The sequence below is a fragment of the Oncorhynchus keta genome, chromosome 23, assembly GCF_023373465.1.
Source record: "Oncorhynchus keta strain PuntledgeMale-10-30-2019 chromosome 23, Oket_V2, whole genome shotgun sequence".
Taxonomy (NCBI): domain Eukaryota; kingdom Metazoa; phylum Chordata; class Actinopteri; order Salmoniformes; family Salmonidae; genus Oncorhynchus; species Oncorhynchus keta.
Window position 1 is genome coordinate 28,959,716 of NC_068443.1, and position 16,130 is coordinate 28,975,845.

Sequence of the window (16,130 nt, forward strand, 5' to 3'; positions counted from 1 at the left end):
GAGTTGACAATCCAACTGTTATGGTGCTTGGTGATTTACGGACATTTATATAAAAAGTATATATAGAAGGTATAAAAAACTATTGGGCAGAAAAAGTGCAGAAGTACATTTGAGAATTCTATTTGATTCAAGTAACAGCATTGAGAGAGATATGGCACGGTGAGTTAAACAGCCAAGATCATTTTCTCCTTACAGTTGAATGTCACCAAATAATAATTATAGACAAAGTACTGTATATCTAGCTCGTGTACTACTGTACCTCTGTTGTCTCCATTTCTATAGGAAATATAATTGCTGAACATTATGCATTAATACGGGCATGAACTTTTTTGTATTCCTCGGGCCACACTGAGAATTATAATGAATGCCTCTGTAATATAATTACAGTTTCAGTTGCTATGGCTACATGAAAATGCTAACAAATGGTGTTTTCGAAATCTCCAAGGTGAAAAAGATAGATCATTAAGATGATTTTGAATCTACCGGCAGTGAGACATTTTTGAGGCCCCAGAGATGGCAGTGCGTCTGCTATGGCTGAGAGAAGTTCTTACATCTCTATTCAATTTGCTGAATGTAGTGTGTTAATGCACCACAGCTGTGTTTTACAGGAGATGAGAAATATCAATCAAACTGTTCTGTTCGGTTTTTCCTTTGGAGAACAAGGGACTTGAACCGTGCCATCTCTCTCAATGCTCTTACTTGAATCGAATAGAATTGATGTCCCCTAAAAGGTAATGAGTTGTTGTTCAGTGATTTTCAAATGATAGGCTTAGATGCTCAAATAGCTTTATATAATTAATCTGAATATGTCATGCAAATATCAACAGAGAAGCACAAGAGCTCCTTGTGGCTTTTCTTACAAATAAGATCTCATCAACCCTTTAAAGCTAGCCATCAAGCCATGGCTGTTTTGAAATGGATTCTACATAAACACTAGTGACACCTACTTCAATTGTGGCCTTGCAATTGGCCTTGATTAACTTTTACCACTGAAAGCAATTACCATGACAATGCACAGCATTGAGTGCGGTTCGTTACATGTTTTCGGCATAGTAACGAGATAAGGTTGACAGTTGCATCACTGAAAATGTTTCACATTGTGAAATGCATTACGATTTCATTTAGCTTTTGATTAATTATTTTTTATGGGTTGTTTATTAAAACGTGTATCCCACCTTCATGGATATTTCCTTCAATAGATACTGTATATAATTAAAGCTTACAGAGGCAATTTGAAATTAGGCCCTGCTGTGCTCTCAATTACCAAATGTGGGTGTATTGTTCTTGGCATAAATTCCACAAACTCCCAAGTCAGTGTGGACCTATTGGGGGATTAGTCAACAAACTAATATAGAGTTGTTGCAATATGCAGATGGACTTTTTATGGAGGCAGTGTTACCCATAGTAAGCAGCTTGGGTAATTATCTGGGCTATGTGATGTATAGGCAATTAACACTACATGGCGTTGTCTTTTTGGAGAAAGGACGGCAGCTGGAAAGGTGAAGCAATAACACATCATCGATCCTTTGGTACTTTGGGATTTTCTTCAAATCAAACAGCTGGAAAATATGATGCTCCGAAAGACAGATTGGTGTTTCTTAATTATCAAGTGCTCTATCAATTTTGCAGGTATTGATGGGTCCTAATTGCCCATATGGTTGTTTGCTTAACTTTGGCTCCGTTGGAGGACCCTAATGAAGATCTAACAGTAATTAATGTGCAGGTAAGAGGTAAGCACCTGCTTTCCTGTTAAAGTATGTGTGGCACCTCACTTTTAAGTGCCCTGAACAATGAGGTGTGGCTGAGAATCCGATTATTTTTTACATTCATGCTTTTTCACGCCCTCCTAATTGTTTTAGCTGATTAACTTGCTATGCTTACGCTTTTTAATTAAGGCTTTTTCATTTTCAGGATTATGGCTTTTGTTTATTTATATTACATCGTGCAAAACAGTTTCCTGGGGGCAAACTTTTACTGGAAGGATGAGATTTGATTAATCTTCATGGTTAGAAAGAATCTGCTCATAAAATATTGCTATATAGAGGTTACTGAGCAAGATGATTGACCTTTAAGAACTATGATCAGGAAGATCTGAGCTGTTTCGCTGCTTGGTGACACCCAACCAGATTCTGATATTCACTAAAAAACATCCCACAGCTTGACGCAGGGTATGTTTATTTGGCAATGGTAGATTTTTCTTTTGAAAAAAGCAATATCATGTGCATCTCAGGGACCTGGTCTGTCTTTGCTTCTCCTCGAATGAGTGGGATGTCTCGCATGGTTAAACACATAGAGTATAGCTTTTGAGTTGGAATCACGATGCTATCGGTGCGATGCAGCTCGACGCATAGGGACCCAAATCTTGCGTAACCAAGATCTATGACAGCTGTTTGGCTTACCATAGCGTAGGAGGTGTACTCCTGATAATTGCTCTCATCCTTTCATCAAACCACGCTTAAGCAAATTGCCAGGCTGGAACTGATGGAAAGTTCTGCCTTGGCTGCCAGTTTTTATAATTGAGCCATAGTACAAACCCACCAACCCGGTACTATGAATACTCTTTTAGTGCAGATAGAAATCCACCCTCACGAAGAAGCAATGGAGAAATATTGTGGGACAGCTGGCAGGGTTGCTGAGTAGTTAAAACACTGAGTATGAGTAGCTTAGTTCAAGAGAACATCTGGCCTTCTGGTAATGGGACTACACCTGCTTTGCTGGGCCCGGCCAGGAGGCAGGTGTTGGCCCACACTCACAAACCCTTATTAAGTCAGATTCAATAAGGACTCACAGCTGCACTCATTGCCATGCACACATTACCGGGTATAACTTACAGGTACAGCATACTTATACTTTGTGGATGGTCAGCCTGATATTGTGCCTTATGCTATTTATTATGAAGCAATGAAGAAGCACACTATCTGTCGCCGTTCTCTTATTGTATGGTCCTTGCCAATTTGAAGAGCAGTGTATGCCTGTGTGCTTATGTGGGCCCATGTGTGTTTTTGAGTGTGTGTGCATGCGTGCGTGAGTGGGTGCGCATGTTCTATTCAGGGGTGTTTCGCAACTGTGAACATTATCCACCTGCAAAACGTGGTGAATGCTACAAATGTGAATGGCACAAAAGTAACCCAGTTCCCCAGACCATACTTGTCTGAAATTTTATTTCTAAGTGCGAGACGGTAAAATGGTTTTCTATTCCACCTGTGTGCCCTCGTACCTTCATACTGAATTCAAGACATTCGTGTCTTCTCCTTGGTTTTCCTCTTGGGTAGAAAGGGTAAATAGGAAAGTACTTGATTTATGCAAGAAGAACATTAAATGTCAAAGCTAAATTCACTATTTCCTCCGTTATCTCACTGGCTTTTTTTAGGATGTTGTTTTATTTTTATAATTAGGAAGAACTTCAACAGTGGAGCAATACGGCAAGCCTGGTATGGACATCTCAGTAAGAGGTGTTGCTTTCAGAACTTAGACTCATGTGAAAGACATATTTCAAGCAAGGTTGGAAAGTCAGCACTAGAATTTGTATGAATCAGTTGTGGCTCGTTTTCCCCTCTATTCCCTGTAGCTTCATGAGATGACTACCATCATACAGGAGATGATTTCATTTGTAACCGTATCGTGTGAGAAAAATGACACAGCAAGTCATATTTTATTCATGCTAAAGTTGAATTTACACTTGGATTCAGCATATGAAATGTCATTTAAATCTAATATCCTGCTTACAACTGCAAAGTTCAACTGTCGAAATAGAAACATGGAGTTTTGGCTGTAAAGGGTATGGGCAATACAGGGAAACAGGCAAGAAAGGGAGGAATGGAGGGATGATACAGAATTAAAGGAGAAGCAGCAGCAGATACCACAGCTGTTTCCTGCAGCTTCTCATCTTTACGGTGGATCCACCCCAAGTGGCATGCTATTCCCTATATAATGCACTACTTTTGAAGAGACTCGCAGTGCTCTGGTCAAAAGTAGTGCACTATTTAGGGAATAGGGTTCCATTTGGGATGCAGATGGGTCTTCTTCCCCAGTGGAGTGTGCACTGTGCAGTGTGCAATAACCCTACATCTTCAAAGAGTATCTTAAATTACCCCACAGCACCCCTCATACACTAACTGTAAACCGCTTTGGATAAGAGCGTCTACTAAATGACTAAAATGTAAATGTGAGGGATACTGTTTAAGACGGGTCTTGTCTTGATGACTGGGCAGGCAGATGATAGGTAAAATTATGTTTTAATTATTAATTAATGTGATGCACAAAGGTTAAATAAAGTTCTCATTATTATTTCATAGTGATTCATTCTCAACCTAAGGTATATTATGTTGTATCCTCTTAGTTTTTGAAATAATGGATGGAATTCTAATCAGTTGGAATGCAGGTGCTTCAAGTATAGGTTCACACTACATTCTTTTTAAAATCCTACAGACAGATTTATCTTTCACATTGCAAGACAGTGAGAAACATGTGAGATGTAAGGTGTCCACTTCACAGCAGAATGAACGGTGGTGGGTGTTCTATGGTTAAGTTTCCTTGAGATTTAAAAAGTCTATGATTATTCCTTAACAGTATTGGAGGATGACCACTGCTACCACATGCAATTACTGCACAAACTAATTGTTAAGCAATCATTGTTAATGCATGAATGTGATTTAAGAAATGACAAAGTTAATACACAGGTAGACCAACCTAGAGAGCGACTTATTTGAAAGTGTTACCAAACTGTCATCTACTTTATGTGAGGAAAGCTTTAAGCACATACATTTTAAAGTGGGACAGTTGAGCAGAAAGGGCAGGGAAACAAAGGGCAAAAGGAACATAATGCATATATTATATTGACCAAAAATATAAACACAACATGCAACAATGTCAAAGATTTGACTGAATTACAGTTCAAATGAGGAAATCATTCAATTTAAATAAACTCATTAGGCCCTAATATATGGATATACTGCATGGCCTCACAATGGGCATCAGGATCTCATCATGGTATTTCTGTGCATTCAAATTTACATCGATAAAATGCAATTGTGTTCGTTGTCCGTAGCTTATGCCTGCCCATACCATAACCCTACCGCAACCATGGGGCACTCTGTTCACAACATTGACATTAGCAAACTGGTCAATTGGACGTACTGCCAAATTCTCTAAAACAATGTTGGAGGTGGCTTATGGTAGAGAACATCAAAGTATCTGGCAACAGCTCTGGTGGACATTCCTGCACTCAACATACCAACATCCCTCAAAACTTGAGACATCTGCAGGCATTGTGTTGGGAATACTATTAGTCCCATATCACTTGTACAGTTTGGTCAAGCGTGTTCTATTCTTGGCCCTAAAAGTTTGATTGTGCAGTGCATATTCAACACTACAGTAACTCATTAATATAAAAAAACATAATTTACCCCCCTCTTCAGGCATGATGTCTGAAGGAAATATATACTGTATAAATTATATGTACAGTATATATTATATACAGTGCATTCAGGAAGTATTCAGACCCCTTGACTTTTTCCACATGTTTTTACGTTACAGCCTAAATTGGATGAAATAATCCCCCCCCTCATCAATCTACACACAATACCCCATAATGACAAAGCGAAAGAGGTTTTTAGACATTTTTGGAAATGTATTAAAAATAACAAACAGATACCTTATTTACATAAGTATTCAGACCCTTTGCCATGAGACCCGAAACTGAGCTCAGGTGCATCCTGTTTCCATTGATCAATCTGGAGATGTTTCTGCAACTTTGATTGGAGTCCAACTGGTAAATTCAATTGATTGGACATGATTTGGAAAGGCACACACCTGTCTATATAAAGTCCCACAGAGCAAAAACCAAGCTACAAGGTTTTAAAGAATTGTCCGTAGAGCTCATAGACAGGATTGTGTCGAGGCACAGATCTGGGGAAGGGTACCAAAATAATTCTGGTCCCAAAGAACCCAGTGGCCTCCATCATTCTTCAATGGAAGAAGTTTGGAACTACCAAGACTCTTCCCAGAGCTGGCTTCCCGGCTAAACTGAGCAATCAGGGGAGAAGGGCCTTGCTCAGGGAGGTAACCAAGAACCCGATGGTCACTCTGACAGAGGTCCAGAGTTCCTCTGTGGAGATGGGACAACCTTCCAGAAGGACAATCATCTCTGTAGCACTCCACCATTCAGGTCTTTATTGTAGAGTGGCCAGAGAGAAGCCACTCCTCAGTAAAAGGCACATGACAGCCCGATTGGAGTTTGCCAAAAGGCACCTAAAGGACTCTCAGACCATGAGAAACAAGATTATCTGGTCTGATGAAACCAAGATTGAATTCTTTGGCCTGAATGCCAAGCGTCATGTCTGGAGGAAACCTGCCAGCATCCCTACGGTGAAGCATGGTGTGGCAGCATCATGCCATAGACATGTTTTTTGTTCACCTTCCAACAAGACAACGATCCTATGCACACAGCCAAGACACTGCGACATGTGTCTGAATGTCCTTGAGTGGCCCAGCCAGAGCACGGACTTGAACCCAATCGAACATCTCTGGAGAGACCTGAAAATAGCTGTGTAGCGTTTCTCCTCATCCAACCTGACAGAGCTTAAGAGGATCTGCAGAGAAGAATGGGAGACACTCCCCAAATACAGGTGTGCAAAGCTTGTAGCGTCATACCCAAGAATACTCGAGGCTGTAATCACTGCCAAAGGTGCTTCAACAAAGTATTGTGTTAAGGGTCTAAATACTTATGTAAATTGATATTTCAGTTTTTCCTTTTTACACATTTGAAAAAATCTAATAAAAACTGTTTTTTCTTGGTCATTATGGGTTATTGTGTGTAGATTGATGAGGGGGAAAAACGTTTTAATCAATTTTAGAATAAGGCTGTAAAGTAACAAAATGTGGAAAAGTCAAGGGGTCTGAATATTTTCCCAATGCACTGTATGTATTATATATTTTTACTATAGCTGCCAACCACAGGTAGACTCAAGAGTCCGCTCTCAATAAGTGTAAAGAGCCTGCTGTTGCCGATCTGCTAATCATCAGATGGGGGAGGAGAGGAGGTAGGGGGCCCATGTGCGTAACTGGCATGCCCTGCCTTGATTGGGTAACTGATTCCTAAAAAAAAAAAACTGAATAATAAATGAATGTGACTGGTCAATAGTGTAAATCAGGGGCTGGGTCCATGAGGCAAAAATACATAAATAAAAATAACAATTTTTGTATTATTATAATTTTGGTTCCAACCACAGGAGCCCGCTCTCAATGTTCAAAACACACCACAGAGCATAATTAAGACCCAGAGGATCAGTAGTTTATAAAAAATAACTGTGGATTAAGTTTGATCACAAGCACATACAGGTACAGTATCTCCAAAAATTAACGAAACATAAATTGTCTTAAAAGGGTGTTGCAGATCGACTTCAACAAATCCCTGGGGCCTATGATTTCTTAATCTGGCCCTGGGAGCGCTACCACATAAAATACCACATTGTGTATTTGATTGAACTGAGGCCTAAAGCTTTTTTTTATTCCCTTCCTTCACAGGTCTAGACCAATACTTGGAGTATAGCTCTCCAAATCTAGCTGAAGAAAGGCTCTTACAGTGTAGTTAGTACAGGCCAAGATTGAATGCATCGACCTGGGAGGGAAGTCTAGCCAGTTGTAGTATTAGGTTTTTGGCTCTGAAAAAGAAAGTTACTGCATGTGTATTTGATTAAATTGATCCCTAAGAGAAGCTCTGACGAAGGCTGTGAGGCTGATACATCAGCTAAATAAACACAAGTGATACTGTCAAGAAAGGTGTCCAAGTTTTTATTTTCTTTCAAGTTGACCTCTGAATTGAGCCCAAAAACATGTCGTCTCTCTTTCCCTTTATAGGTCAGGAGGGATTAGTAGAAGAATGCTGGTCCCGGGTGCCAAACAGGAAGATGGTGATGCGTTGGCCGAGTGCTGCAGCTGTTAAATGGTTGCTGTTGATGCTCCTATGGCAGTGGACAGTGCTGGGCCACCTCGGCTGGGTTCTGGCCCTGGCTGAGGGACAGCAGAGTAAGAACCCCTCACTCACTGCTGCCAGCACTGGACGCCAGAGTGGCGGCCACCTGGATTGGCTACTGTCCGAGAAGGGACCTTTCCACCGTTGTCCTGAATACACAGAGTTCAAAGAACGCTTCCAGCAGGGTTTCTCCACACGCTATAAGATCTACAGGTGAGAATCTAGAGGCGAGGTGTGTGTGTGTGTGTGTGTACTGTGCCTTGAAAAAGTATTTACCACCCTTGGCCTTTTACATATTGTGTTTTATTACAGCCTGTAATTTAAATGTATTTTTATTTGGATTTCATGTAATGGACATACACAAAATAATCCAAATTAGTGAAGTGAAATGAAAAGATTTTAAAAAATTAAAAAAAAACTGAAAAATGGTGTGTGCATATGTATTCACCCCCTTTGCTATGAAGCCCCTAAATAAGATCTGGTGCAACTAATTACCTCCAGAAGTCACATAATTAGTTAAATAAAGTCCCCATGTGTGCAATCTTAGTGTCACATGATCTGTCACATGATCTCAGTATATATACACCTGTTCTGAAAGGCCCCAGAGTCTACCATACCACCAAGCAAGCGGCACAACCAAGCAAGAGGCACTAAGAAGACCAAGGAGCTCTCCAAACAGGTCAGGGACAAAGTTGTGGAGAAGTGCAGATCAGGGTTAGGTTATAAAAAAATACCTGAACCTTTGAACATCCAACGGAGCACCATTAAATCCATTATTAAAAAATGGAAATAATATGGCACCACAACAAACCTGCCAAGAGAGGGCCGCCCACCAAAACTCACAGACCAGGCAAGGAGGGCATTAATCAGAGAGGCATCAAAGAGACCAAAGAAAACCCTGAAGGAGCTGCAAAGCTCCATAGTGGAGATTGGAGTATCTGTCCATTGGACCACTTTAAGCTGTACACTCCACAGAGCTGGGCTTTATGGAAGAGTGGCCAGAAAAAAAGCCTTTGATGGAAGAACAAAATGAGCAAACACATTCGGTGTTCGCCAAAAGGCATGCGGGTGACTCCCCAAACATATGGAAGAAGGTACTCTGGTCAGATGAGACTAAAATGGAGCTTTTTGGCCATCAATGAAAACGCTATGTCTGGCGCAAACCCAACACCTCTCCTCTCAACACCATCATGGTGGTGGCAGCATCATGCTGTGGGGATGTTTTTCATCGGCAGGGACTGGGAAACTGGTCAGAATTGAAGGAATGATGGATGGCGCTAAATACAGGGAAATTCTTGAGGGAAACCTGTTTCAGTCTTCCAGAGATTTGAGACTGGGACAGAGGTTCACCTTCCAGCAGGACAATGACGCTAAGCATACTGCTAAAGCAACACTCGAGGGGTTTAAGGGAAAACATTTAAATGTCTTGGAATGGCCTAGTCAAAGCCCAGTCCTCAATCCAATTGAGAATCTGTGGTATGACTTAAAGAATTCTGTACACCAGCAGAACCCATCCAACTTGAAGGAAATGGAGTAGTTCAAATCAAATAAAAAAATGTTATTTGTCACATACACATGGTTAGCAGATGTTAATGCGAGTGTAGCGAAATGCTTGTGCTTCTAGTTCCGACAATGCATTAATAACCAACGAGTAAACTAACCTAACAATTCCACAACAACTACCTGATACACACAAGTGTAAAGGGATGAAGAATATGTACATATATATGAATGAGTGATGGTACAGAACGGCATAGGCAATATGCAGTAGATGGTATAGAGTACAGTATATACATATGAGATGAATAATGTAGGGTATGTAAACATAAACGTGGCATTGTTTAAAGTGTCTAGTGATAGATTTATACATCCATTTTTACATTATTAAAGTGGCTGGAGTTGAGTCAGTATGTTGGCAGTAGCCACTCAATGTTAGCGGTGGCTGTTTAACAGTCTGATGGCCTTGAGATAGAAGCTGTTTTTCAGTCTCTCGGTCCCTGCTTTGATGCACCTGTATTGACCTCGCCGTCTGGATGAAAGCGGGGTGAACAGGCAGTGGCTCGGGTGGTTGTTGTCCTTGATGATCTTTATAGCCTTCCTGTGACATCGGGTGGTGTAGGTATCCTGGAGGGCAGGTAGTTTCCCCCTGGTGATGCGTTGTGCAGACCTCACTACCCTCTGGAGAGCCTTATGGTTGTGGGCGGAGCAGTTGCCGTACCAGGCGGTGATACAGCCCGACAGGATGCTCTCGATTGGAGGCTGAAGCCGAATTTCTTCAGCCTCCTGAGGTGGTAGAGGCGCTGCTGTGCATTCTTCACCACGCTGTCTGTGTGGGTGGACCAATTCAGTTTGTCTGTGATGTGTACGCCGAGGAACTTAAACTTAAACCTTACTACCCTCTCCATTACTGCCCCGCCGATGGGGATAGGGGGGTGCTACCTCTGCTACGATTATCTCCTTTTTAAAAAACTTTGACCGTGAGGTTATTTTCCTGACACCACACTCCGAGGGCCCTCACCTCCTCCCTGTAGGCCGTCTCATCGTTGTTATTGATCAAGCCTACCACTGTAGTGTTGTCTGCAAACTTGATGATTGAGTTGGAGGCGTGCATGGCCACGCAGTTGTGGGTGAACAGGGAGTATAGGAGAGGGCTCAAAACACACCCTTGTGGGGCCCCAGTGTTGAGGATCAGCGGGGTGGCGATGTTGTTACCTACCCTCACCACCTGGGGGCGGCCCTTCAGGAATTCCAGCCCCAGTGGCACAGGGTTGAGTTGAGACCCAGGGTCTCGACCTTGATGATGTGTTTGGAGGGTACTATGGTGTTAAATGCAAAGCCGTAGTCGATGAACAGCATTCTCACATAGGTATTCCTCTTGTCCAGATGGGTTGGGGCAGTGTGCAGTGTGGTTGCGATTGCATCGTCTGTGGACCTATTGGGGCGGTAAGCAAATTGGAGTGGGTCTAGGGTGTCAGGTAGGGTGGAGGTGATATGGTCCTTGACTAGTCTCTCAAGCACTTCATGAGGACGGAAGTGAGTACTACGGGGCAGTAGTCGTTTAGCTCAGTTACCTTAGCTTTCTTGGGAACAGGAACAATGGAAGCATGTGGGAACAGCAGACAGGGATAAGGGTTGATTGAATATGTTCGTAAACACACCAGCCAGCTGGTCTGCGCATGCTCTGAGGACTCGCCTGGGGTTGCCGTCTGGGCCTGCAGCCTTGCGAGGGTTAACACCTTTTAAATGTTTTACTCACGTCGGCTGCAGTGAAGGAGAGTCCACAGGTTTATGTAGCGGGCCGTGTCAATGGCATTGTATGGGCCTCAAAGCGAGCAAACAAGTTGTTTAGTCTGTCTGGGAGCAAGACATCCTGGTCCGCGATGGGGCTGGTTTTCTTTTTGTAATCCGTGATTGACTGTAGACCCTGCCACATACCTCTTGTGTCTGAGCCATTGAATTGTGACTCTACTTTGTCTCTATACTGACACTTAGCTTGTTTGATTGCCTTGGGAAGGGAATAGCTACACTGTTTGTATTCGGTCATCTTTCCGGTCACCTTGCCCTGATTAAAAGCAGTGGTTCGCGCTTTCAGTTTCGCACGAATGCTGCCATCAATGCATGGTTTTTGATTTGGGAATGTTCTAATAGTTGCTGTGGGTACGACATCGCTGATGCACTTGCTAAAAAACTCGCTCACCGAATCAGCATATTCGTCAATGTTGTTGTTTGACGCAGTGAGGAACATATCCCAATCCACGTGATCGAAGCAATCTTGAAGCGTGGAATCAGATTGGTCGGACGAGCGTTGAACAGACCTGAGCACGGGAGCTTCCTGTTTTAATCCCTGTCTATAGGCTGGGAGCAATGAAATGGAGTCGTGGTCAGCTTTTCCAAAAGGAGGGCGGGGGAGGGCCTTATATGCGTCGCGGAAGTTATAATCACAATGATCCAGGCTGTGATTATAATCGAAGAGAATTCTCTTGGTACATAATGCGGTCGACATTTGATTGTGAGGAATTCTAAGTCAGGTGAACAGAAGGACTTGAGTTCCTGTATGTTGTTATGATCACACCACGTCTCGTTAATCATAAGGCCTACCCCCCCGCCCCTCTTCTTACCAGAAAGATGCTTGTTTCTGTCGGCGCGATGCGTGAAGAAACCAGCTGGCTGCACCGACTCCGATAGCGTGTCTCCGTGAGCCATGTTTCCGTGACGCAAAGAACGTTACAGTCTCTTATGTCTCTCTGGAATGCTACCCGTGCTCAGATTTCATCAACCTTGTCAAGAGACTGGACATTGGCAAGTAGTATGCCTGGGAGTGATGCGCGATATGCCCGTCTCCGGAGCCTGACCAGGAGACCGCTTCGTCTGCCCCTTTTACGGCGACATTGTTTTGGTTCGCCGGCTGGGATCCGATCCATTGTCCTGGGTGGTGGGCAAAACACAGGATCCGCTTCGGGAAAGTCGTATTCCTGGTCGTAATGATGGTTAGTTGACGTTGCTCTTATATCCCGACTGTATTTAATAAAACCTAAGATTACCTGGGGTACCAATGTAATAAATAACATGTAAAAAAACTAAATACTGCAAAGTTTCCTAGGACCGTGAAGAGAGGCGGCCATCTCTGTCGGCGCGGGAAGTTTTGCCTTGAAGAATGGGCAAAAATCCCAGTGGCTAAATGTGCCAAGCCTATAGAGACAGACCCCAAGAGACTTGCAGCTGTAATTGCTGCAAAAAGGTGGCTATACAAAGTATTCACTTTGGGGGTGGGGGGGAAGGGTGAATAGTTCAAGTTAAATGTTTTGCCTTATTTCTTGTTTGGTTCACAATAACACATATTTTGCATCTTCAAAGTGGTAGTCAGGTTGTGTGAAACAAAAGATACAACCCCCCCCCAAAATACATTTTAATTCCAGGTTGTAAGGCAACAAAATATGAAAAATGCCAAGGGGGTGAATACTTTGGCAAAGCCACTATATATGTGTGTGTTATTTTTGAAAAGAGATTAATCTTACGAACTATATTTTTTCAAAGTTCTTCTGCATGAGAGAAAGGAATATGTGCCCTGTGCCACGGCTTTCTTTGAATGATACTGTACTGTACTGCAGTGTTATTGTCCATGCTGCACTGCACTCTGATGAACCATACCATACCAAGCAAGAGACAAAAAGCACTTCCATATTCCATCCATGTATTTTTCAACGTCTCTATCTTTTCTAAAGCATTATAATTATTCTAAATGTAATATCAAATGTGATGTGCTCGATCTGATATGCCTGCATTTAAAATGGTAATTTCCTCAGCTTGGAATATATTTGTACTCCGACCCTTTCCTGTCCTTCCCATTCCTCCATCACACATCCAGGCCTATTTCATTGTATTGCTCCATGCGCTCTCCATGGTGCTACTGTACATTCACCTCAGTCAAATTATAGCTCCAGATTAGTGGGGGCATTTTTTTCCCTGCTGTGCTGCTAATGCTACTTGACTGTGGGCATGTTGAAAGATGTGTCGCCATACAAGGTGGATTTCTTTACCGACAGAACTGACTTTCATCTCTTGGAAAACAATGAATTCAGAAATCTGCTTGAGTTTTCTTCTCCTCCAACTTGAAATGACAGGTTTCATTGCAGATGCACAGAGTATGGCTAGACAGGATAGGTGTAGCTTTCGGACAGAAGTGGGACACATCACAACGTGCCCTGGGACAGTGTCAAAAATGACTAAGACAAGGAACTTGAATGCAGATTCTTACAGATAGGTATCTTTTCAGGGGAGACATGAGTCATCCATTTATGCAATTGCAATATTTCTTAAGTTTTCTAAATGTATCTGTTATACCTTTTATTTTCCCCCTGAAATTCGTGTTTGAATGAATCCCTGCTAGTTGTTCTATTCTATCTCAGGCTGTGTAATAAATATTACTCAGTCTGTGTATAGGGGCCATTAACCATGCTTAGGCTTTTAGCAAGCCTCAGTGCTGCATTATGAGTGTATCTACTCTGTCGGTCAAGTTTGGCCTCTTTCTCTGCCTCCTCTGCCCCACATGTAGCTGACATTGGCCAACTCCAATGTCAGCATGGGAAGAGCAGCTGGGCAGAAAAGGGCCTGCAGATCTGTGATGGAATCAGGCAAAGAGCACAGCCAGCACTGTTTGAAAGGTTGCCTAGCAGGCAAATTGCGGGTGTGTGCATGTGCGTGTGCAATATTGTCCGACCAACACCTCAGCCGTCAATGGACATAAATGAGGTTTCCCCCAATTGTGCTGCCAAGGCCTTTTGATATGTTCACTGATCTTTTTAAAGGACACCCAGGGAGAAAGTAGGTGTGCAAGTCTGCACATTACGAATAGGGAACACCAACTGGGTTATATAGAGGAAGGCTGATGTTCCCCCTCTCTGCCTGGTCACAGCTGCCCTACGGGTGGTGCACTGAAAAATTCCAGCTAAAGCAAACTCAGTCATCCTTGCTGTTACTTTCTGGAGTGAAGGGGCTTTGTCCTATTTGAATAGCAAGCCTGATATGTTCTGTAATTTTTTAAATGTTTCCTGAGTTCTTGTTGTGCAGGGAGAATCCGATTCTGTAAGTGCCATTGACATGATAACTACACAGCGTGTATTTACTATGCCTGTGAAATATGTAAAGATATGTGATTTTACTTTCGAAGAGCCCCCATGCTTATAAATAAATTGAATGCGAGGGTCACAGGGCCAAGGATTCTTAAATTCCCTGCAGAATCTAGCAATGGTGTTTGTCAAAGAAAGAGCTGCTGCCGCTGCTGGCTATGGTCTTGCCAGTTCTCTCACGGACGAGGTTTGCAACTTAATAGATATCCTATTGAAATAATCGTTACATGAATAGATAAACCGCAATTTAATGTGATTTGTAAAAAATGTACAACTTTAAAACAAGATAGCGAAGCAACACGTCTTGCAGATTGGGGAATGTCTTCTTTCATAGGCCTTCATTTGGTGAGAGGAAATAGGAAAGGACGGGAAGGATGTTACATTATCCAGACAGGAAGATACTTATATAAAGCTGGCTCTCCCAGGAGGTGTTATGGGATGATAGATGCGTTCCCTTAAGATACATTACTGCTGGCTCATTGTGCTTTTGAGCCATGTGAGGTGGCAGCACTGACAGCCTATAGGGACTCCACTGAGCACATCCAGGGCTCAACGGCTCTCGTAACATGGTAACAGCTCATCCTGGAGGCAACAAGAACTGCCAAGATAATAAATCAAGTAATGAAACATGGTCAATCCCAAATTAGTACGTGAGGATGTACAATGCTGATGCAGAAATCTGGAGACTTTACAATGAGGTTGAACATTTTCAAAATAATGGAAGATGATTAATAAGTGAACCTTGTCTGGCAACCTTGGATTTGTCTGGCAACCCAGGCCCTGAAATGTGAATTGTGAGATATTGGTGTAGGGTTCTGAGGCGCACCGGCTTTGTGTAGATGACTTGATGTAATTGACCACCTCGCTCACAACTACCCACAATAACATTTCACATTCTGCATTGAACTGATGTTTTGTCTTCAAGTGTATGGGTTTTGTTGACCTGTGTTTCTTTTTGGTATTGAACGTGTGAGTGTCATTTTGTATTGGCACAGTGACTGTTGTTGTAATCGTTCTTTTAAAAATCATGGGTAAAGCTTTCAAAATACAATAAAGGCCTTCAGTATGAAGACTACCTCAGCTTATTTAAAGAAAGACACTTTCTGAAAAGCTCACATCAGTTGTTTAATTCAGGTTCAATAAAGGGACTGTTAGTTTCAGGGTCAATATAAAAACATTAACTAGAAATGAAAGAGACAAGCTGCATGTCTCTCATCAGGTCAGACATAATGCTATGAGACGGGAGGGACATTTATCAGCCATTTTCATTTAATTTTCCAGAAAGAAATTACTTCTCCCTCTGTATATCAAGTGTGGCTAAAACGGATTCTAAATCTGAAGTGTGTCCATGATATATGATTACTTTGTCAGAGGGAAATAATTATTTGTTGTTTTGATTTTCTAGCTTTTTATTCTATTTCAGTCTATTTCTCAACGGTTAACACAGTTGAGAAATCGAATTACTTAGTTGAAGGCTGTGACTCCCCATGTACAATTAACACGATTAATTTAATTCTAATGGAGAATCAGAA

At 42.2% G+C, this 16,130-nt stretch overlaps 1 protein-coding gene across 1 annotated transcript in view; it reads left to right on the forward strand.

The window, feature by feature from the left end:
• Positions 1-16,130, forward strand: part of LOC118402119 (BMP/retinoic acid-inducible neural-specific protein 3-like) — a 102,484-nt gene that overhangs the window by 24,292 nt on the left and 62,062 nt on the right. The window contains exon 2 of the mRNA XM_035800043.2: positions 7,858-8,185. Within this exon, the coding sequence (XP_035655936.1) occupies positions 7,908-8,185 (278 nt within the window). The 5' untranslated portion in view covers positions 7,858-7,907. The remainder of the gene's footprint in view (positions 1-7,857; positions 8,186-16,130) is intronic.